General features: G+C 52.5%; 1 protein-coding gene across 2 annotated transcripts in view; it reads right to left on the bottom strand.

Moving 5' to 3' along the window:
- Window positions 1-22,419, bottom strand: part of DNAH1 (dynein axonemal heavy chain 1) — a 74,980-nt gene that overhangs the window by 35,535 nt on the left and 17,026 nt on the right. For both annotated transcript variants that reach the window (XM_032321474.1, XM_032321483.1), the window contains exons 9-26: window positions 14,765-14,922; window positions 13,541-13,752; window positions 12,584-12,882; window positions 11,071-11,221; window positions 9,934-10,127; window positions 9,614-9,839; window positions 9,026-9,145; window positions 8,569-8,651; window positions 7,329-7,470; window positions 6,748-6,903; window positions 6,165-6,363; window positions 5,831-6,084; window positions 5,062-5,274; window positions 3,392-3,556; window positions 2,162-2,283; window positions 1,936-2,041; window positions 1,273-1,452; window positions 495-635 (exon numbers count right to left, since the gene is read on the bottom strand). In XM_032321474.1, coding sequence (XP_032177365.1) covers window positions 495-635; window positions 1,273-1,452; window positions 1,936-2,041; window positions 2,162-2,283; window positions 3,392-3,556; window positions 5,062-5,274; window positions 5,831-6,084; window positions 6,165-6,363; window positions 6,748-6,903; window positions 7,329-7,470; window positions 8,569-8,651; window positions 9,026-9,145; window positions 9,614-9,839; window positions 9,934-10,127; window positions 11,071-11,221; window positions 12,584-12,882; window positions 13,541-13,752; window positions 14,765-14,922 — 3,121 coding nt within the window. The remainder of the gene's footprint in view (window positions 1-494; window positions 636-1,272; window positions 1,453-1,935; window positions 2,042-2,161; window positions 2,284-3,391; window positions 3,557-5,061; window positions 5,275-5,830; window positions 6,085-6,164; window positions 6,364-6,747; window positions 6,904-7,328; window positions 7,471-8,568; window positions 8,652-9,025; window positions 9,146-9,613; window positions 9,840-9,933; window positions 10,128-11,070; window positions 11,222-12,583; window positions 12,883-13,540; window positions 13,753-14,764; window positions 14,923-22,419) is intronic.

Below are 22,419 nucleotides of genomic sequence, written 5' to 3'. Positions count from 1 at the left end.
GAGGCAGGGGGAGGGCAGGCAGGGCGCTGGCCACGTGGGAAGTCTGGCAGGAAACCAAATAAAACCGGAGGCACATGCACGGCCCCTGTAGCATGCGGAGACCTGGGAGCCTTCAGGGGGCCGGGAGCTGGAGCCTGGCAAGGAGCTCAAGGAAGGAGCGTGGTGAGGAGCGGGGGGCACAGAGGCCCACAGAGGGGGCAGGGAGAGCCCACCACACAGTGCCGGAGGCCCCAGCGTGTGGCTCCCTCACTGACCACTGGCAGAGGGGCACCTGCCTGGCCTCAGAGCTCTCCTCAGACCACCACCAGACCCTCTCATGGGTGGCAGGTTGTGAGACACTCACTTCAGGGTCCAAACACCTGAGTGTTTGGCTCTTTGGCTCTAAGTCCAAACACCTTCCAGGATCAACAAAGGGAAGTCCCCCAGAGGAAGCATTTTTTCCCAGGGTGTGGGGTGGCTGGAGGGCCACAGAAGGAGACTCCCTGGGTTCCTACCTGCCGGGCCAGCTTGGGGAACAGCTGGTCACTGAGGTTCCCAGCCTTCAGAGCCTCTGCCACCTCCATGGTCCAGTAGGTCTGGCACCCGGCAATGGTCACCTGGCCAGGCCACTTTAGAACCCACTGGGTCCTGGGCATCTAGACAGATAACAGGTAGAACTGATCCAGGGGCGGCTAGCCCTGCCTGTGCATTCTTTTTTGCTTAAACTTTGTCTGTGTTTCTGGGCCCAAGTAGTGAATTCCACCTCAGAAGCAGAGAAGCCATTAAGCTCTGGGCCTCTTGGAATGGGGCCAAGTCCTCACTTCCTCAGCAGAGACCTTGAAGTGGAGGCATGGGAGCCTAGGATTGGGGAACACAGTCCTGGGTTCAAATCCTGCCTGCCACTTTGAAATCATACACCTTTGGGCAGAAAACATCTCTGAACTAATCCACAGGGAGCTGCGTATGTGAACTCAGCATGGACTCAGTCCATGACCATGGACTGAGAGAGGTGATGTGGGGGAGGCCCTGGGCCAGGCCAGGCTCACAGCAAGGGCGTAAAACACAACCACAGTAGCCAGTCATTCCAGGGGCACGTCTCAGTTTTTGGACCATTTTCAGATTCCTCCTCCAGCAGCCCCAGGGACCACCTGCCCCCAGAGAACCCCCGGCTGACTAAGAGCACCAGCGGTCAAGGCAGAGTCCAAGGATGAGGCAGACAGGCAGGTGGGCAGGCGACCCTGTGAGGGAGCGGGGGGTCACCGAGGCTGTGCTGGGACAGGTGGCATGGCTCACCGTGGGGTAGGCCTTGATGGCTCTCTCGATGATGTCCCGCACGCTGGCCCTCATGCTGCGCTCCACCTCCCGCAGCCAGTCCTCCACGTTGCTGGACGGGTAGATGGAGAAGGACAGCTGCACCTCTTCACCCTCGGCCGAGTACATGTGTGTGATCTCCAGGTCCTTCTGGAATTGCAGCTGCGGGCAGGGGAGGAACGAGAGCGGCCTTACCCCCTGTGTGCCCAGAGGCCCCGTCTGCCCCAGGCCCGGGGCTGGCCCTGCCCTCTCCACTGTGTCCCCCGACTGCATATGGGGTTTGCCTTGTCCACAGCTGCGGCCCAGCCCAGTTGGGGAAGGAGGCTAAGCCTGCCTTGCCTGTCCCCCTCCCCCAAAGGTCTGTGTGGCCTTCCTTGTAGACGAAGAGAGGATGAGGTGACTCAGGAACATCCACTTCCTGGCTTCCTGGGTTTCTCGGCCCAGTCGGCACCTCAGGACTCTACGGAGCTGGGTGGGGGTTCTACAGGTGCCCTTCCTCCCAATGGCCCTGGCTGTCTCCAAGGGCCAGGAATCTCACGGACCACCTCAGTTCCTGCTAAAAGGACTTGGGGCCAGAAAAGAGCTCTCCTCCCTGGGAAGGTGCCCCAGAGCTCCCAGACCTGAACCCCAGGCCCTGTTACCCACCCGGGCAATGTTCTCGAAGCACTTGCGCAGGTGGGGCTGCACGGCTGTGGGGTCCTTTGTCTGGGACAGAATCTCAAGTAGTTCATCGTCTGACAGGAAGTAGAATCTGCCAGGGGCACAGGGAGGGGTTAAGGAGTGGGTCAGACACCCTCACGCCCCAGCCCCACGGGCAAGCACTGACAGTGGGCAGGGGCCAGGCAGTGCCCACGGGCCAGGCAGTGCCCACCTGGGGAAGGCGCCCCGCTTGGTCTCCAAGTAGTCGCTGAGGCCCTTCTGCACCATGTCCAGCAGCTTGTTGCAGTCCCGCAGGCTCTCCAGCAGCCTCTGGTCAGAGCACACACTGATTACCTGCACGGCCCAGGCCAGAGAGTGGAAGTGAGCACAGTCAGACTGGGAGGCAGCAAGGTGGGCTCAGAGGGCACCCACACTGCCCAGAGACCCCAGTAGGACCTGGGAAGGAGAGAGGGCAGGAAAATGGCCCTGAGCCAGGGCCCACATCCATCACCCCTGTCAATCCACAGAAAATAGTCTATGGTAAAAAAAAATAAAAATAAAAAATACTAGGATTAGGGGCACCAGGGTGGTTTAGTCAGTTAAGTGTCTGCCTTTGGCTCAGGTCATGATTCCGGGGTCCTGAGATGGAGCCCCGTGTCAGGCTCCCTGCTCAGCGGAGAGCCTGCTTTTCCCTCTCCCTCTGTCCCTTCCACCTGCTCATGTTCCCTCTTTCTCTCTAATAAATAAAAAAGATCTTTAAAAAAAAAAAAAAAAGAAAAGAACTAGGGTTAAACAAAACCAAGGAATTTTATTTGTTGTGGGACTTGTCAGAGTCTTTAAAATCCTAATGTAGGGGCACCTGGGTGGCTCAGTCAACTGAACGTCCAACTCTTGGTTTTGGCTCAGGTCATGATTTCTGGGATCAAGCCCTGCCTCAGGGTCCACGCCCAGCATGGAGTCTGCTTCAGATTCTTTTTTCCCTTTTCCCTCTGTCCCTCCCCGAGACACGCTCTCTCTAAATATATAATGAAGGAAGTAAGTACAATCCCTAACATCCTAATAATGTAGGGACACCTGGGTGGCTCAGCTGGTTAAGCGTCAGACTCTTGGTTTCAGCTCAGGTCACGATCTCAGGCTTGTGAGACCGAGTCCCGTGTCGGGCTCCATGCTCAGTGCAGAGTCTCCTTGTCCCTCTCCCTCTCTCCTCCTCCCCTCCTTGCTCTCTCTTCCATATAAATAAATAAAATCTTTTTTTAAAAAATCTTAATGGAGACTAAATCTTCAAGGGGAAAACCGACTACCGTGTTTCTGAGGAATCTCTCTCCCCTCAGAGGGACACGGGCCTCGGACTTGTCCTTCAGTCTTGCTTGTTCAGGGAGAGGAGAGACCAGGAGGCTGCCAACAATGTGACTGGGGGTCTCGGCGGTCCCCACCGCCCCCTCCCGGCCCCACGCGAGCTCGCCTCTCGGTTCTCGTAGGCGTTCTTCATGATCTTCCTCCAGATCCGCTCCATCGTCTGGTAGCGCTTGCTCTCCACAGGCAACTGCCGATTGATGTCCTCCGAGCTGAAGATGGGCTCCAAGTAGAGCCAGGCCCGCTGACAGTTCAGCCACTCCTCCAGCACCTCCTGGGCAGGGCGGGGACCGTCAGCGCCTGGGGTCCACGTTAGGTCCTGTCCCGCTGACCTGGAGATCTCACCAGACCATGGAGTGCTGGGCAGAGCCCTGGACATCAGAGCCAGCATCCACGGTGGAGAGGGGTGATTTCTACATGATCCTGCCAGCCACTGCTCCAGGGATCCAAGGCTACACAGAGGCCCTGGCTTCCAGAGAAGCCCGAATGCCCCCAGGACCCCTGAGCCTCCAACAGACCCAGCGGAGCTGCTCTTCCCTACGAGAAAACCACCCTCACACCAGCGAGTGCTGCAGTCACAGAGGAGAGCCCAGTGCAAGGAGACCAAACCAGTCCTCTTTCCTGGGAGGACTTTTGGGTCCGTGATCCCAGGAGTCTCTGAGGTGTACTGGGATTTGAGCTCGAGATCCCTAAAATACTCTCTGAACCTCAGTCCAAGAGCAAGATACCTCCAAAACCAGCCGCTTTCTCCTTCTACCTTCAAACTCATCTCTATGCATTTCTCTCTTTTCCCATCCGTGCAAACTCATTCATTCATTCATTCATTCATTCCCTCCCTCGAGTGATGTGTACTTCAGCCAGTTCCGTTCCAGGCCCGGGCTACGCCCATGTGGGCATCCAGAAAAACAGGGAAGCAGGATGTGGTTCCCGCACTTAAGGGGCCCACAGCCCACGAAATAGCCAGCTCTGCCCCTAGTCATTAAGGGCCCAGCATGTGTGATGGGCTTTGTAAGAGGTACCAAGGGCCACCTTGCTGGTAGATGAGGGAGAGTCAGTGAGGGCTGCTGGACGCTGAGCCTTGGAGATGGCAGGAAGAGATGGAACTCCAGGGGGAGGGGGCAGTGTGAGCAAAGGCGGAGACCCAGGGACGATGCTGACCAAGTCAGACATCTCTGGGTGATCCAAGGAGCATACACATAAGCCCTCCTCACTTGGCTTCTGGCCTTTACTGGAGGTTCCTCAGCAGCTCCCAGAAAGGCCCCAGGGAAGGGACTGTAAGAAACACACCAGTAGGCCTAACCTCAGGATAGTCCTCCAAGGCTCAACAGACAGCCATCAAGAGGGGCAGTGCCCAGTGCCCAGGCCCCTTCAACCCGTGCCAGCTTCATGTAAGAGAGAAATGGGAGGCTCAGAGCAGAGCAGACAGCCCTGAGGAGTCTCAGGGCCTTGCGGTATCCAGCCCAGAAATTTCTGAGACTGGAGGTCCTAGTGGTCCCAAGACCGAGTATCTCCTGCCCTTCCCCAGCTGCAGCACTGGACCACACACGGCCCCACCCTCACATCCAGAATCACTTCCTCCGGTAGCCAAGTCTCAGAGATGGAGAGCCTCACCCTCGACGCTCTGCCCTGTAGGAGGGGCCTGCCAGAGATGGAGGAGCCCACAGACCTGGGTGAGGCACCCCCCCCTTCGACCCTTAAAGGGCACCCCCCACCCAGACACCTTAAAGGGCTGCCTGTGTGAAGGATGGGGAGGAGTATGTGAGGACAGCAAGGGCCCACCTGGGTCAGCTTCAACTTGTTCTCCCAGGAGTTGATGCGCTGCTCAAAGGGCTTCTTGTAGGGCGAGAAAGACATGCTCTGCGTCATGACAATGTGGTCGTCAAGCAGCTGCGAGGCCTCGTCCGGGCTCTTGAGGATATAGGTGTCTGTCTCCTTGTATGGCAGCACGTTGAACAGGATGGTTGACCACTCCTTCTCCATCTTGTCCAGTGCCTAGTGTGTGTGTGGGGGCAAGTCAAGGCGGGGTCCCGGGAAGGAGCTGGCCCATGCGCTGTATGACCAGCACTGGACAGGGAAGAGCAGGCTCTGCACAGCCATGACTACGGCTGTCTGGCAAATACTTCCCAGTGGTCTGGCCACCAAATCCCCCGTGGGACCTTGTCTGAATTCAAGGTTGGCTGGTACTCATCACACGTGTTGCTCATGAACAGCATACACACCTACGCTGGGAGGTAACTGAGATGCTGGTTAGAAGCTCTGGTTCCAGTTCGAGCCCTTACTGGCTATGTCACCCGGGACAGTTGCTGAAACTCTCTGAGCCTTAATTTATTCATCTGTTAAATGAGGGTAATACTATCAGCTCCTCCCTGGGCCAACTGAGTAATGACAGGGATGGTGAACATTGCACCAAGCACTTTACATCCATGATTAACCCACTGAACAGAATCCACCTCAACCCCCGAGCCTGGGGAATGACCCCGGGGATGGGGCCCAGTAGTGTCCTCCTCCCAGGCCGTGGGGCTGGGTGGGCCCCCTGGAGGCCACACACCTGCTCAATGGCGTACTCCTTGCCAGCCACCTCAGCCACCTTGCTGATGCTCTCGATGTGGTCCTGCAGGTTCATCTCGAGGCAGCGAGCGAAGGTCAGGTTGGCCTTGGGCCTGACGTTAATGTTGATCTCATTGGACAGCACCTCCCAGTGGCGGTTCCGCATGCCAGGGTTGCGCAGCCCCTGGATCAGCGGGATGTAGGGCTTGAACTCCTCGATGCGGGCCCTGATGTCTAAGGCCACGTCCTGGCAGGCTGCCGGGGCGGGACAGGCAGGTGTGAGAGGTGGCCAGCTCAGGCAAGGAAAGAGGAGACAGGCTGGCTTGGCTGCCTACCTGGTATGTCCTTGAACTGCTTCACACACTTGTGCATGGTCTTGAAGGACTCGATGACGTTCTTCTCCAGCTGCTCGGCATCGATGGCCGACAGGGGGTCATTCATCCAACTCTCCGACCAGCGCAGCCAGTCAGAGGCCGTGGTCCAAAGGTCCAGGTAGGGCTGGAACTCCTTCACCATCCGGGAGAGTTTGTCGTACTGCGGGGACAGAGCAATCAGGGCTGTCCGGGAGTGCTTCCCAGGCTCTCTGCACACTCACTGCTCCTTCTTGGGCCGGGTCCTCTCCCATTCCTTGCTCCTGGATGCCGTTCCTGCTCCTGTCCCCATGAGCCCTGGCCTGGCCTCCCTTCCCCCACTGCACATGGGCTCCGGGTAGCTCTGCGAGGCCTCCTGCCTGATTCCAGCCAGTCTCCTTGCCCGGAGGGCTGGGGCTAGGGAGTTGTTCTGCAGCCTGCTCAGTCCCACCCTCCAAAAGCCAGGGCTCCTGCCAGCCAGGAGCTGGGTTCAGATATGGCCACGAATGCCACGGGCTCTTCCTCAAGCTGTGGGGCTTATGGGGCGGCGTCCCCCGAGGAGGCCTACATTAGTGACGGGCAAGCCGAAGATGCGCTCCCGGTTATTATAGAGCATGGCCAGCTGCTGGCAGTCCTTCAGCTGCTTCTTGACCCGCCGCACCTCATTGGCGATCTCGTGCGCTCGTGCAATCTCCACGTGCGTGGAGAAGCCAGCCACCACCAGCTGTGGGCCAAGGAGCACGGGGTCAGACGCCTCCAGGGCCCCAACCACGGGCTTGCATCCGGGGCCCCAACACCTCCCCATTCTGAGGGCATTTTCTTCTCCTGGAGTAAGCGGGTTCCTGGCCAATCACAGGCATGCTGATTGTCCCTTTGACATAGCAAGGTCAGAGGGCGACCCAGCATCCTTAACACTGTGCCCATTTTTTCACCTATTGGGGCTCTGAGGACACCATGGAAGAGCTGGGACCCTTTGTAACCCTGAATTTTCTGGAGCTTGCTGCCCAGGCACCCCCAGCCATTTGTTCATCCACCCACCAGTTCACCCACCAAACATCCCCACAGCCCCTGCTGCGTGCCTGAAGCCAGGCCTGGCCCCAGAGCACATGGTGGGGAGTGAGGCGTAGCGGAGCCCTGAACCAGCCCCACCTGCAGCCCTTCCAGCTTCTCCTGGAAGTTGTTCTGATCCATGATCTGGATTTTGTGGAACTTCTCCTCATCTTCTGTGTGCTGCTGCTGCACCATCTCTATCTGCCCAAGGATCTTAGAAGGCCAGTTGCTGGCAGCCCACCTGGAGAGGATGGGGTGGGCATTGGCGGGGGGGGGGGTCGCAGATGAAATCATGGGGTGGCCTGGCCAGGCAGGGGCACCCAGGGTGAGGGGGAGATTGGGGGAATCCAGGTGGCAGCTGGAACCAGTCACAGCCAAGCAACCAGGAAGTGGAAGTGAGCTGGAGGCAGCCCCTGCCACCATCAGGGTCGGGATGTGGGCCTGCCTGGCTGGGGAGGCCGTCTCTCCCTGTGGTCTGGGAGCTGTGGTGGGCATCCAGGGAGATGCTGGCCCATGGTGCCCAGTGCAATGATGGGGCAAGACAGAGAACAATGTTGGAAATGCTAGACTCACCTCCCCTTTACATTCCGGAGTTTGGAGGTGCCTCACCTCCATTAGGCAAAGCAATGGCCTCTGGTCTGCACTTCCATGGTGACCAACAAGGCCACCAGGCCAGCTTCCTTCATATCAGACTGACTCCCTTTGCTGGCTAATGGGGGGACTCTGTAGAATTTGGGGATTCTGCCTGCATCTGGCCTAGGAATGCTGACCCTAGGGGAGGTCCAGCCTGAGTACCAGGATGCCCTGTAAAGCCAGTGCCTTGGGGCTCTTGGCAGGGACCCCAGGAGACAGCGCCAACCTCTTCCAGGCCTCGACATTCTGAAGGCCCCCCAGGCCTATGGGGCAGGGTGGGCAAGGGGTTCTGGAGGCCTCGGCAAGGCAGTCCCAACCTAGGGCTGTTTCTCAGAAGGCTCTTGAGCTGGGTGGGGACAAGTGCTACTCCCCACTGATCACCAGGATAGCTTTGTCTGCTCTCCATGCTCCCAAGAATCCCAAAGGGCCCCTCCCACAAAGGGGATTCCAGGCCTGTGTGAACATGTGTGTGTCAGGCTGACAATGTTTTAGAGAATGGAGACAGGGTGAGGGGGCAGCAGGGGCCCTAGATCAAGAGGCTCCTGTGATTTCCTTCTGCACCACCAGCCACCTGGCCCTGGCCCGTGTGGAGCCACGGTCTCAGACATCTTGGGTGACATTTCTGGTGTGAACACACAGCCATGTGTCATGTGTCACAGCACCTCTTTGCCCCCCACTCTGGGAGGGGGACCAAGTTCCCACTCACTTGTCGTTGAAATCCTCTGTGCTGAGGTTGTAAAAGAATTCGTCCATGACCTGGTAGTCATCCATGACCTTCACGATCCGCTCCTGCACGGACAGGTGGTAATGAGAGCTGCATGTGTGGGACCCCCAAAGGGGCTGAGCACTAAGGAAAGGTGGCTCTCTTCCACAGAGGGAGGACTGGGGTGAGGGAAGAGGCGCAGGATCCACGGCCAGCACTGGGCTCAGGGCTCCAAAGGCCAAGGCTGCCACACCTCCCACTGCCAGGCCCCGTCCTATACCTCCCACCCTCCTGGACTCCCAGATAGCATGGCTCTGAACCTCCACCATGCACCCAGCCTTATAACCTCCCAAGCCCCTTATCCTCTGTGTCTCCCTCTCCTCTAGCTTCCTGGCTCCTCATCTCCCAGCCGCTGTCTGTCCCCGGGCCCAGCCCCCGGTCCCCCTTATACCCATCTCACCTCTAGCCCCACCAGCTTCTCAGGGATGCCCTTCATCCACTCGCGAAGTTCAGCCAGCTCCTCGATGCTGTTGGGCTTCTCATAGATCTTGCGGCTGATACTGCGAAACTCCTCACAGATCTGGCGAGGGGCGGAGGGCACTAGGGAGGCCGTGTACCCGCCCTGTCCTTTCCTGGGGCCTGCTCCTCCTTCTTGGATCCCAGTGTCTCCTGACAGGTAACCGCCCCCACCCTATCACATCCTGCAGCTGACTTGCTGGGGAGCTGAGGCCTCCCTAGCTTCCTGCGCCCAGCCAACACATGCATGGGACTTCTAAGCCCACCGGCACACCCCCGGCTCCATGAACTGGCCCATCTTTGGGTGAGATTCCCAGGTCTTTCCAAGTCTAGGGAAAGAGATAGTAGCCCCTATTTCCTTAGACCTTCCATATGGGACAGCTCCCCTTAAACAGGCTGGGGGTCAAGGCAGATTCTTCCATTGGCCTGGGCATCTGCAGACAGCCCTCGCCCTGCCTAGGGACACCTTCCTTATTCATGGGAGCTCACCAAGGATTCGAGAGTGAATGCATGTCGGTGGCTGGGCACTTACACTGTCCACCTCCTTGTGCAGGTTCTTGGCCAGGATGTCCAGCATGGAAGCGGCCAGGGCCTTGCGCTTCTTGGACAGGCTCTGCTTGACGTTGTCGACGTTGATGTAGAAGGGCCCAATGATGATACTGCTGGGCAGCGAGTTGTCCAGGATCTCTTTTTCCTGAAGGTGGGTGAGCACCACCTCCCGTACTTCCGAGGCTGTCGGGCAATGCGTCTGGTAGTCTCTGTGGACGGTGGACACACACGAGGGGCAGAGGGTGTAAGTGGGTGGCCAGGGGTCACACCGACACCCAGACGCCCTCAGATGTACGCACGCACTTGAGGAAGGTGGCAATGTCGTTGTTGTTCAGCTCCAAATACTTTTGGTACTCCCTAGCGTAAGCCTGCAGTGGGATCATGGCCTTGCGCACAGCATTGGCTATCATGGCCCGCAGCTCCTCCACCAGTGGCTCGTGGAGCCCCACGGACTCCAGTAGGGGGTCGCCGCTGATAAAGATGTCCTCCATCACCAGCTGCAGAGCCAAAGGCAGGGGGAAGAGCTGGATGAGCCACAGGGCTCAGGCAGAGGGATTAGAGATGGGATCCGAAGCCAGAGCAGGCAGAAGTGTGGCCAATCACAGGCAGCGCGGGGAGGGCCGTGGGCAGCAGTGTGACCAATCGCAGACAGCGTGGGGAGGGTCGGAGCAGCAGCGTGACCAATCACAGACGGCGTGGTGGGAATCAAGGCAGCAGTGTGACCAATCACAGACAGCGCAGTGGGGGTCAGGGGCAGCTGTGTGGCCAGTCATAGACAGTGTGGGGAGGGTATGGAAGAGGGTTTGCTGTGGTGTCTGCCAGCACCCTGTGGACTAAGATAGGGCTGAAGTCCCCGGAGCCCCACCCAAGGGCGGTGTCTTCCTCTACCCGGGCCTGACTCGGTGCAGAGCCCAATAAAGAAGCAGACAAGGCCGCTGGGTCACTGATGGCTCTGGCTACCCAGTAAGGAAGACAAAAGGGGACTAGTTCCAGGAGCTCTTGGGCCGGGAGGAGTGAGATGTGATGTGTGGGGTGTGTGATGAGTGGGGACTTCTGGCAAGAGGTCCTGAGTGTGACAGTCAGTCTTTGTCCACATCTTAGCTGGAGAGAGAGGCAGGGAGCTGGGTGGGATCAAGAGAGTGGAATCGGGGCCAGAGCAGCTGTGGCAGGGGTGGAGAATGAGCCCGGTTCAAGTCGCAGGTCTGACACTTGGTCGCTTTGTGCCCTCTTGGGGCATGACAAAATGGGGATGCTAAGGGTTCCCAGCACAGCTTGTGATGAGGATTAAGGGAGTCCTTCAAAAACTGAAGGTCTGAGCACTCTGCTGGCCAGGCAGGAGGCCTGAAATCAAGTAGAACTGCCCTAATCCCATTGGCCTGTGGCTGGGTAGCCACAAGCAGCCAGGCCAGCAGATGCCTTGGGCCTTGAGCTGTGGCCTACCTTCTCCAGCTGGGGCACCGCATGCGTGGACAGGATGCCCTTGTCAAAGAGGTTGAGCAGAGATGTCTCAAAATTCTCCAGTGGTGTGCTGTAGTGCACCCCTGAGCTATCCAGCACCAGGTCCACAATGAAGAGGGGATTTTTCCGGGGCCTGTCGGGTGATAGGCTGACTGTGGGCAGGCGCCCAAGGAGGCCTGTGTGAAGCATATCTAGCCCTCTGCCCTCCCTGCCAGCCTGATGGTTCTCAAGCTTCTCCATGCATGAAAATTGTCTTCTCCCTCCTTCTAGAAACCTTTCTAAGTTACCGGAAAAACACAGAGCAGCCAAAGATTAATCCATCCCTGCCACTTGCCCAGAGATCCACAGGTACCAGGAAGAGGGAAGACCACCACCAGGCGGTCCTGAGGTCATCAGGGCAGGCCAGCCAGACCCTGGGTCCTTGCGGCACCCACGCTCTCCCCGGGAGGCCACCATCTTTGACTTCAGATGCCCACTACACGCCAACAACCCTCAAGCTTCCCAGCCAGTCCTCCCTGCTGCCCTCTGGATTGCCATCCATCACCCACCTGCCTTTATGGGCATCTCAAACACAGCTCCCCTCAGGGCTCGGTGCTAGCGGTGGACCACAGGAGTCAGCCTGTCTCCTCCCCTCCCCTCCTCCCACTTCCCCTCCTCCTGCTGCCAGGCCCATAGCACTGCCACTCAGGCACTACCCCAAATCTGCACCCCTCCCGAGTCCCAGTCACATCATCCTTTTTCTAGACAATGCCAGAAAACTTGGTCTGACTTGCCTTCTGCCTCACTTGTTCCCACAAATCCAGAGCTTTGTTTAATGAGGGTGTAACTCCCCTCTAATGGCTGCTGACCACACATAGAATAAATCTAGCCCCCGACTGTAACCCCAAGAGGTTCTTTGATCTGGCCTGTCCCTGTGACCTCTCCCATATTGTCCTGACCAGCCCTCCCCACTCCAGCCATAGCTGCTGGCCCTTCCACCCTTGACAGCCCTACGGTCTTCCTCCCCTCCGAGCCTCTGCCTGTGCTGGGCCTTCAGCCCAGTGCCTCCCCCTCACATCTCCTTGGCTGCTTTCCTCTCAATCTCAGGTCTTGACTCAGAGGACCCTGACCCCCTGGCAGAGTCCCCTGCCCCACCCTGGTCTGTCACAGCCCCTGCAAACTTTGGCAGTGACCATCTATTGATTCACTGGCTTGCTGCCTGTCCCCCATGAGAGCAGGAGTCCTGCCTCTCTGCTTCTGCTAGAGCCCCACCTGGTCCATCGCAAGTGCTCAAAGAATATTTCTTTTGACTGAGTAACTCAGGGACTGATGGAGAAAATGAAGGCCACCTAGAGACATGCAAGTCAGAGCTGGTGGGACAATCCCTGGCCACCAGGGCCAGGGCCAGGCTCTCCCTGCCAAGACCTGGTGGTGCTGGGCACCCTGGTCCCGGCTGCCCCATTCCCCCCACCCCTGCCTGTCTGGCCACCCAGCGCCTGCGCTCGGCCAGCCCCACCTGTAGGGGCTGTTGATGAGGTCGTCGCCCCAGACCATGTGGTCGGGGCAGTCCAGCACGCTGCAGCAGGCGTCGCTGATGAACTGCGAGAAGCTGGCCAGCGAGTCCTGCACCAGGAAGCGCAGCGTGTCCTGCAGCATGTACTTGAGCAGCTCCATGAGCTTGCGCAGTTTCGACATGAGGTACACCTCCCAGCTGGTTTCATAGAGGTTGTACCAGCCCTTGCTCATGTCCCGCAGGCTGCTCCGCATGGCCACCTTGAGCGTGCTGATCCAGCTGTCCTTCAGGAACATCTGCACCTGGAATGGCCATGGGCGGCATCAGGTGGGGCCCCCCGGGAACCTGCTGCCCACAGCCACCACACTCAGGGACCCTAGACACCAGGGTGCTGGGGCAGCCTCAGGACCCAGATGGCCAGGGAAGGACCTCCCGCAGCCCCAACTGACTGCCGAGCCCCACAACCAACACCCTCCCGTGATCCTGGGGACCAGAGCTCCTCTAGGGGAAGGAGGGCGGAGGGGCAGCAGAAGCAGGGCTTTTCCCCCAGCTAAGGGAGAGACAGAGAGATGGAGACACAGCCAATGAGCAGAGACACACACGGAGTGAAACAGGAACGGGGAGCTTTTTTCCTGGAGTACCTGGTGATGGTCTCCCACAAGGCTATACCCTTCTTCCCTCACACCCCCATCCTTAGCAGCTATGTGGAGTTCCTGTTAGCCTTTCCAGGACAAGAGGTCTGCTTCAGAAGCTGCCAGGATTGGATGGAAAGTGACCGGAAAGGGAGCCTACCCTGGGTCTCCTCTCCTCTCCTCTCTGGGATGAGCCATCCCCCTGGGCAACCCCCACCCTCCCACAAGGTCTAGGTTTAAAAACAGGAGCTCACAGCCTCACTGCTGGCCAGTCAGCTCCAAGGCTCCAGCCTGCGTGTGGCCCTCCAAGCCCCGGATGCCCACGCACCTGTGAGAAGGTCTGGGACTGAATCTGCTCGAACTCCTCCAGGCGGCTGTACTTGGAGAGGTTTGAGTGGAACAGGGACATGCCCATCACCTTGTTGCATTCAGCCCGCACCTTGCTGAGGGCCATGATGACCTCTGGCCGTGTAAGCAGGGACACAAAGGTGAAGTCTTCCTTCTGCTCCCGGAAGGGGTAGTTGGGAACACTCACCAGCCCTGCAAGGGTAGGGGCAGAGGGCAGGGTCAGATTGGCCTGGGACACACCAGGGATTAGGAGGGATCTACAGGTAGAGATGGAGAGATACAACTCCTGTCTCCTTCCAAAGAGACACCCACCCTCCAAAAGAGATATCCACCCCAGACCCCCTCTCTTCCCACAGCCTGCCGACGCAGCCCTGCAGCTTCGCAGCAAGCTGCCCACTCTGGGGTAAGTGGATCCCCTCCAGGCCCCTCTGCGTCCCTGACCCGTTTGAAGTAGATGAGAACCACAGGCCCTCTCCCCCTTCACTCCTGCCCACTCTGCACATAACCCAGCACCACGCAAAGGAGATGTGGGCACCAGGACCCTCAGAGTGCCCACTGTCCACACCCCTGACCCCAGCTTCCTGGGCACTTCCCACACGTGGCAGCTCAAAGTCTAGGAAATGAAATGCACCGGCATCAGGAGAGTTAAAGCAACGAGGGCTTGGGGGAACTCGTGTCCCTACTTGGAGATGCAGTCTGCCATGGGTCAAATGCGGCTGTACCAATGTCACCTGCCCCCTGCTGCCGAATGTCCTTCAGACCGCCAGAGCCCTTCTGTCCACTTCTGAACAGTTGCTGTCCTCTAACCCATGACCTGCTTCCTTCTGTGCTACTCAGACTACTGGATTTTATTTATGTATTTATTTTAAGAGAGGGAGATGGGGAGATGGGCAGAGGGAGAGGGAGAGAGAACATTTTAAGCAAATTCCATGCCCATGGAGCCGAATTTGGGGCTGGATCTCACGACTCAGATCATGACCTGAGCTGAGATCAGGAATCAGATGCTCAACTGACTGCACCACCCAGGTGCCCCAGAAGAGCCTTCGTGGACCTCCCCACCCCCCTCCCCCAAGCCCTAGGCAGCTGGGGAGGCAGCAGGGTAAGTGCTGGGAGTGTTGGGTTTACAGACCACCTTATAGGAAGGGCGGGAGGGCTCTGGCTAAGCAGATGGCCCTGGGGCCCGCCTTTGTCCAGCCGCCCTCACCTTGCCTGGGCACCTTCTCCTCCTCCTTCTTAGGCAGGGTCACATAGGAGAATGTGTCAGGCTTGGAGGAGACAATCTGGTCAAAGTTGATTTTGTTCATGCTGCGCTCATAGTCCAGGTTCACCTCTCTGGAGAGGCTGCTGAGGTGCTCCAGAACCCTGCCAATGGGGAAGGGGGACAGGGGAGTCACCCCCACACTGTGGGCTGGCTGGGGCCCACTCTTTTCCTGCCATCGACCGGCGGGCATGTGTTTGGGGCTTCCCCTCCAGATTCATGGGCACACCTCTCACCTGGCCCCAGCCACTAACCTCCATCACCCTTGTCCCCTGCCTCTTAAGTGTCAAACCCTCCCGCCCCGACTCTGCCTGTTTTGCTTCTCATTTCTCTGTGTCAGCCCAGCAAGGCACCCATCCCTGCCCATTCCAGTCCACTCCCCACAAAACTCAAGTTTGAGCACATCCTTCTCTTGCTAAAAACCCGTCCTGGGCCCCTGCATCCTAGGATAAGCCAAACCCCTTCTTGGGACGAGCCCCTCCCTGTTCTCCTCTCTGGTCACCTTCTTGTCCCTACCCCCAACCCAGCTCCAGCCACAGACAGCGCCCCCTGGGTTCCTGGAGGAACTCTGAGCTCTCATCTCAGAGCCTTTGCATACGCTGTTCCCTCCAGATGAGGGCAGCCTCATTTGTGCCCCAAAGTGCCTCCCTGGCTCAATGATCCTGACCGCCTGAGGGCATTTTTTCATTCATTCACTGTTGTTCCCCCAGCCAGAATCTTCTCTCCTTACTTTTTCCAACACTCAGCTCAAATGTTACCACCCCAGTGAGGCAGTCTCTTGACTGGAGATTCCCTCCACGACATCTCTATTCCCTTGTCTTGCTTTGTCTCCAGAGTATCTGCCAAAGCCCTGAATCACCTTGCTTTCTCCTTGTGTGTCTCCCTGGCCAGACTGAAAGCCCATGAGGGAGGGCAGGCCCTTCGTGGGTGTGTTCACTGCTGCGCCCCTGTGTCTGGCACAAGAGGTAGACTTGCTTGCCTGCCTGACGTCCACTTCCTCCTCATTGCATCTTCTTGCTGTTCTAGGACTCTCTCCTTTCTCACTTGACTTAGGGGACATTGACATGCCCCAGCTTGGGGTCATCTCACCTGTCTAAGCGAGTCGTGATCAGACGGATCAGACTGTTAATTGGTTCAGGAATGGGAACATGATCCAGTTAAAATCAACAACTGAAACAGCTAGAAAATCAGTCCCCCTTGTCCCATCCTCCTCAGGACAAGTTCTGCGGTCTTTTTCATGCTCCAGAGTTCCTTGTGAGAACAGAGGTTGGACTTCTAAAATGCCACCTCTGCCCAGCAGCCTGCCTCCATTACATCCTGCCGCCTCCCTTAGATGTCTCTGGGGAGGACTCTTGTCAATATATCATCTGTACAAGAATCACCCTAAACAGGCCCAGCTTCGAGGGAATCCAATCTAGGGCAGGACCCAGTGGAATCTGGACTTTGTGCTTCTGAAACTGTTGCTGCCATCCACCTGGGGATGAAGCCAGCCTCCACCAGAGACAGAGTCCTCACGCACTGAGCCAGGCATGTCCTGCATCCGATTTCTAGTCATCAGCAAAGCTGTGTGCATTTGCCTGTTATCTAAGCCAATCTGAGCTCAGCGTATTTGTTATAAAGAGCCCAAAACATTCTCAGTGATATAAAACCTGAGAAATGGGATTCTGGTCAACCAAGGGAATGGCCACATCCATGCCAACCTCCCCAGATGCTCCCGAAAGACAGAGAGAAAGAAGAAAAAAAGAAAAGGCAGGACAAACAACACTACCAAACCCAAGCCATTAGCACTCCCAGCACAAAGGAAATGCCCAAACTTCACTTTATCTTTAAGTAGAAAAACAATGGTCAGTTCCCAGCGAGCTGCAGCTCCCCCTTCTGCTGCCAGCCTGCATGGAAGATGGGGTCAGTCTGCGGAAAGAGGGGTAGCCCCAAGCTTGGTCTGAAGTCCTGTCAGAAAGAGAGAAAGTCCACCCTAACTGTGAAAACACTGACTGTGAGTCTGGGAGACTCGGAGCACTTGGACAAGGACGGGACTTCTGTGCATTCACTCGCGGTAACATTCTTTGAAAGGCTTCATGACAGAGGAGAGGGAAGGTGAAAGAAAAGGAGGGCTTTGGAGATTGAAGGGTGAAAGGAAACGAAGCAAAAGTTTAAAATTGGAGTCCTGCAAGGTAAGAAAAAACAAACAACTTGGGAAGATAACCCCTCTGCCCCGACACACGGGGATACACACACACACACACACACACACACACACACAGAGCTATCCACTTAGAAAGAGGAAAAAAATGGTTTGCTCTCCTAACAGAAGAGGGCGCTCTGGAATTAGGAATCTTGTAAATCATCCCACATCCAAGGACTGAATGGGAGAAAAGTAGACGACCCTTGCAGGACACTACAGAGAGAGAGAGAGAGAGAGAATGAATATCCACCTACCCGAACAAAATTGTCATCCAACCCTCAAATAAAAAAACAAAGACAAAGCAGGAGAAAACTAGCACAGCACTTCAAACCAAACTAAATATCTTCAAACAAGTGTTTGGGCATATGAAAAACACCTTGAATCGGAATTTCACAACCAAAAGACAGAAGTGAGCAAATAACAGGAAGAAACAAAAGCTATTTCATTGAACTCAGGGGAAAAATTGAAGAAACAAAATTATCTCTGGAATGGAGGCAAAATTAAGAGATGCATAAGGAAGAACAGAGTGAAATAAAAAATGTAATAAAGTACATTGAAGAAAGAACTGAATATAACCAAGAAAATGAAAATGAGGGGAAAAACAGAAAAAAGTGGAAGAAATGGTTAAATTAGAAATAGGTAAAGAAGAAGCAAGATATGGGGAGCCTGGGTGGCTCAGTTGGTTAAGCCACTGCTTTCAACTCAGGTCATAATCCCAGAGTCCCAGGATCAAGTCCCACATCAGGCTCCCAGCTCTGTGGGGAGTCTGCTTCTCCCTCTGACCTTCTCCCCTCTCATGTTCTCTCTCTCTCTCTCTCTTAAATAAAATTTAAAGAAAAAAAAAAAGAAGAAGAAACAAGATAGATGATAGATGAGATAGAGAAATATAAGGGAATCTGATAAAGAAAAACAGGGAAATGGAACAGAACAAATATTTAAAACTATAATCCAAGAAAAATTATAGAAATAAAGAATATCTCAATTTATGTTTTTAAAAGGCCCATTTGGTATTTATGAAAACTGACCTAGAATGATCATACTCTAGTATGACATAAAACTGACTGCAGGGGAGGAAAGACCAATCCTCTTTTCTTATACTCTTCTAGGTTCTTGGCTGAGGCTCTGTAACAAAGACAGATTAGCAAGAGAACAGCTTACAAATTTATGTTTCCCTTGACATAGGAGCCTTCGTATGAGACATACTCTAGTAAAATGATTAGACTTTAAAGATTAAAAACAAATTTAAAAAAAACCAAGGCCCCCAAGCCAAAAAAAAAAAAAATCAACTGATTTATTTTTATTTTTTATCAAGGGAAAATCAAGGGAAGGGGAGTTAGATTGGCACCGGGCTTCTCAAGATCAACATTCAAAGCAAGGCAACAAAAGAGCACCATTAAAAACAAAACAAACAAAAAAAAAAAAAAAAAAAAAACTCAAGAAATAACAGTGTGAAACAAGAATTTTATATTGAATCAAGTTGTCTGTCAAGTTTTAAACATGCAAGAATTCTAGGAACAATATACTCTTGAGCCCTTGGTGAGGAATCTACTAGAAGAAGAGCTTCACCCAACCAAGAGATTGATGGGATTCAGGACACACTTCCCCAAAATGGCACCTTCGCATACTGAATGTTTTAAACTGAAGGAATTTGAGACACGGCTTCCCTGAAGCAGGTCATAAGATCCTCAGGAGAGACGTGTCCTCCTTATACAGAGAGGAAAGGGCATCCTTAGCTCCAAGATGGAATGACACCAAGAAGAATCCCAGTGAAGAGGTCTCACTGTTTTCCTCAGTTTACTACCCTTAGCTCATATCCTTCTGTCTTGCCACAGTTCCCACAGCCTTCCATCCTTCATCAAACCTAGCGTAGGTTTAATCTGTTCAGATCTTCATTTCCTTACAAAAGTTCCTATGTCAAGGGAGACATAAATTTATAAGCTCTTCTCTTGCTACTCCTTCTTTATTACAGAGCCTCAGCCAAGAACCTAGAAGAGTATAAGAAAAGAGGATTGTTCTTTCCTCCCCTGCAAGATGATAGGAGAAACTTCAGGAAAAAAGTCTGGTATACACAGTCAACTTAATTGTAGATTTAAGATTAAAACAAAGATGGGGCGCCAGCTGGTTCAGTCGGTGGAGTGCACAATTCTTGATATCAGGATTGTGAGTTCAAGCCCCATGTTGGGCATAGAGCATCTAATCAATCAATCACTAAAATTTACTTTAAAAAAATAAAAATAAAACAAAGAGAGGAGAATGAAGAATATTACATTAAAACAGTAAGGAGAAAAAAGCAACTAAAAATGGGAGGAGGGGGCGTCTGAGTGGCTCAGGAGGTTGAGCCACTGACTCTTGGTTTCGGCTCAGGTCATGATTTGGGTTGGGGGGTGGGCTCCTCGGATTGAGCCCCGCAAAAGGCTCTGTGCTCAGCAGGGAGGCTGCTTCTCTCCCTCTTCCTGTTCTTTGGCCCCTCCCCCTGCTCGTGCTCTCTAAAATAATTAAATCATTTTTTTTTTTAATGGGAGGAGAAAGGGATGAGGAAAGTAGAATAAAGTCAGGATTATTACAAAGGACATCAAAGGGAGTAGAAGGATAACACTAAAAATGGACAAAGCAGATATTAACAGGTTAAATAAGAAAGCAGGGGACATGGGGCACTATAAAAGGCTTAACTACAAAAGAAACCTCTAAAATAGGGTACAAAACTGCCCAAATGCTGAAAGAAATTTTAAAAAGTGAGGGGTACCTGGCTGGCTCAGTTGGAAGATCATGGGACTCTTAATCTCGGGGTTGTGAGTTCCAGCCCCACGTTGGGGGGAGAGATTATTTAAAAATAAAATCTTTTTTAAAAAAAGAAAGTAATGGAACGCCTAGGTGGCTCAGCCATTAGGCATCTGCCTCCAACTCAGGTCATGGTCCCAGGGTCCTGGGATCAAGCCCTGCATCAGGATCCCTTGCTCCGTGGGGAGCCTGCTTCTCCCTCTCCCTCTGCCTGCTTCTCCCTCTGCTTGTGCTCTCTCTTTCTCTCTCTCTGCCAAATAAATAAATAAAATATTTAAAAATAATAATAAAGAAATTAAAAAGTCAAAGAAAAAAGAAACTACATCACATAAAGAAGGAAACAATTGAGATCAAACATAGCAGCTCTATCCATAAATATGAATGGGTTTAACTCACTTATTACAAGAAAAAGATTTTTAATTTGACTCATAAAGTAAGACCTGAGTATATGCTGATAAAAGAGGCCTCTCTAAAACAAATTAACTCAGAAAGAATAAAAAATGGAGGGATGGGCAAAAATATATCAGGAAAATGGAAACAACAAAAGTCAGGTTACAATTCTGGCATCAAACAAAGTAAAATTCTGGTCAAAAAGACTTTGACCTGATCAAGAACACATTTTAATGCTAAAAGCTGCAATTAATAATGATAATATAACACACTCTTCTCTGTGGACAAAAATAAGTAAAGATATCTTAGAAGTAAATAACATAAAAAGATAGACTTTTCTGGAATACATGTATATATAAAACTCTTATACCCTAACTATGGGGATATACCTCTTCTCACGTGCAAAACAGAACATTCAGCAAAAAACTGATTATATATTAGGTCACAGAGAAAACATCAGCAAGTTCTATAGAATAGAAATGTTATAAATAACATTCTCTGATCTCAATGTGATAAAAATAGCAATTATTAACAACAAATTTTAACAAGTCCTTCTCATATGCAAAACTGTAAAACCTGACATTAAACTATTCTTTAAAGAAATGAGAAATACAAATCAGATTTTTGGAATAAAAAAAAGTGAAATACTACATATCAGAACCTGTGGACTATTTTTAAATAGGTTACCAGAAGAAATTTCATTAGCCTTAAACATATTTATCAATAAGAATGTAAATAAGTGGGGGTGCCTGGGTGGCTCAGTGGGTTAAAGCCTCTGCCTTAACCTCAGGTCATGATCTTAGGGTCCTGGGATCGAGCCCCGCATCGGGCTCTCTGCTCAGCAGGGAGCTTGCTTCCCCCTCTCTCTCTGCCTGCCTCTCTTCCTACTTGGGATCTCTCTCTGTCAAATAAATAAATTTTAAAAAATCTTTTGAAAAAAGAATGTAAATAAATGAATTAAATCTTATAATATAAATTCCTATAAATAAAATATAAATTCCTATAAATATAACGAATATAAGCCAAAAGAAGGCCACAAGAAGGGTAATAATAAAAAGTGGACTGGGTGGCTCAGTCAGTTAAGCATGTCAGTGTCACTTCAGCCCAGGTCATGATCTCAGGGCCCTGGGATCCAGCTTGGGTCATGCTCCACACTCAGCAGGGAGTCTGCTTGTCCCTCAGTCTTCTTCCATCTTACTCTCTCTCTCTCAAATAAATAAATAAAATCTTAAAAAGAAAAAGTAGAAATGAATGAGGTAGATGCAGAAAACAGTCAAATTAATAAATCCAACTTTTAAAAAACACAGCAAGCAAATCACTAAGTAACGTAATTAAGCAAAAAAAAGGAAGAGAGTATGACTCTACAAAATAAGATGAGACATCAACATCAAAACAGAAAAAAAATTTTAGGGGTGCCTGGGTGGCTCAGTGGGTTAAAGCCTCTGCCTTCGGCTCAGGTCATGATCCCAGAGTCCTGGGATCGAGCCCCATGTGGGGCTCTCTGCTCCAGAGGGAGCCTGCTTCCTCCCCTCTCTCTCTGTCTGCCTCTCTGCCTACTTGTGATCTCTCTCTCTCTCTGTCAAATAAATAAAATTTTTTAAAAAGTTAAAAAAAATTTTTAAATCATGAGACCACCTATCAAAAGACTACGCAAATATATTGTAAAACCTAGAAAACATGGATCATTTTTTAACAAAATATATATGACAAAATATATAAAAATATATAAAATATATATAATATAAATATAAAAATTATAAAATATATATGATATATTATATATATAAATATATATAACAAAATATATAAAAATTGACCCCCCAAATTGGAAATACAAAGCTTAACTGGACCAATTCCTGTAGAAATGAAGTTATAAAGGAACTATCCCCCCTAAAAGCACCATGTCCACATGGTTTCAGAAGGGAATAACCAGATAACCTCAATACAATAAAAATTGTTCCAGAGTACTGAAAAAATTAAGGAAAATACCAATATTCTTCTTATGAAGCAAGCATAATTTGCTTCAAACTTGATAATGACAGTACAAAAAAATTCTGTAATTTTATAAACATTATTTATATCGATGCAAAAGTTCTAGGCAGCATACTAACCAACAGAACCCAATACCACATTAAAAAAAAATGATACACCATGGCCAGGTAGAATTTATTAAAGGAATCCAAGGTTGTTTCAATACTAGAAAATCAATTAATATAAGGAGGGGCGCCTGGGTGGCTCAGTGGGTTAATAA

This window comes from Mustela erminea, chromosome 1 (genome assembly GCF_009829155.1).
Source record: "Mustela erminea isolate mMusErm1 chromosome 1, mMusErm1.Pri, whole genome shotgun sequence".
Taxonomy (NCBI): domain Eukaryota; kingdom Metazoa; phylum Chordata; class Mammalia; order Carnivora; family Mustelidae; genus Mustela; species Mustela erminea.
Note: the sequence above shows the minus strand (reverse complement) of the source record. Positions and strands in the feature narration are given on the sequence as shown.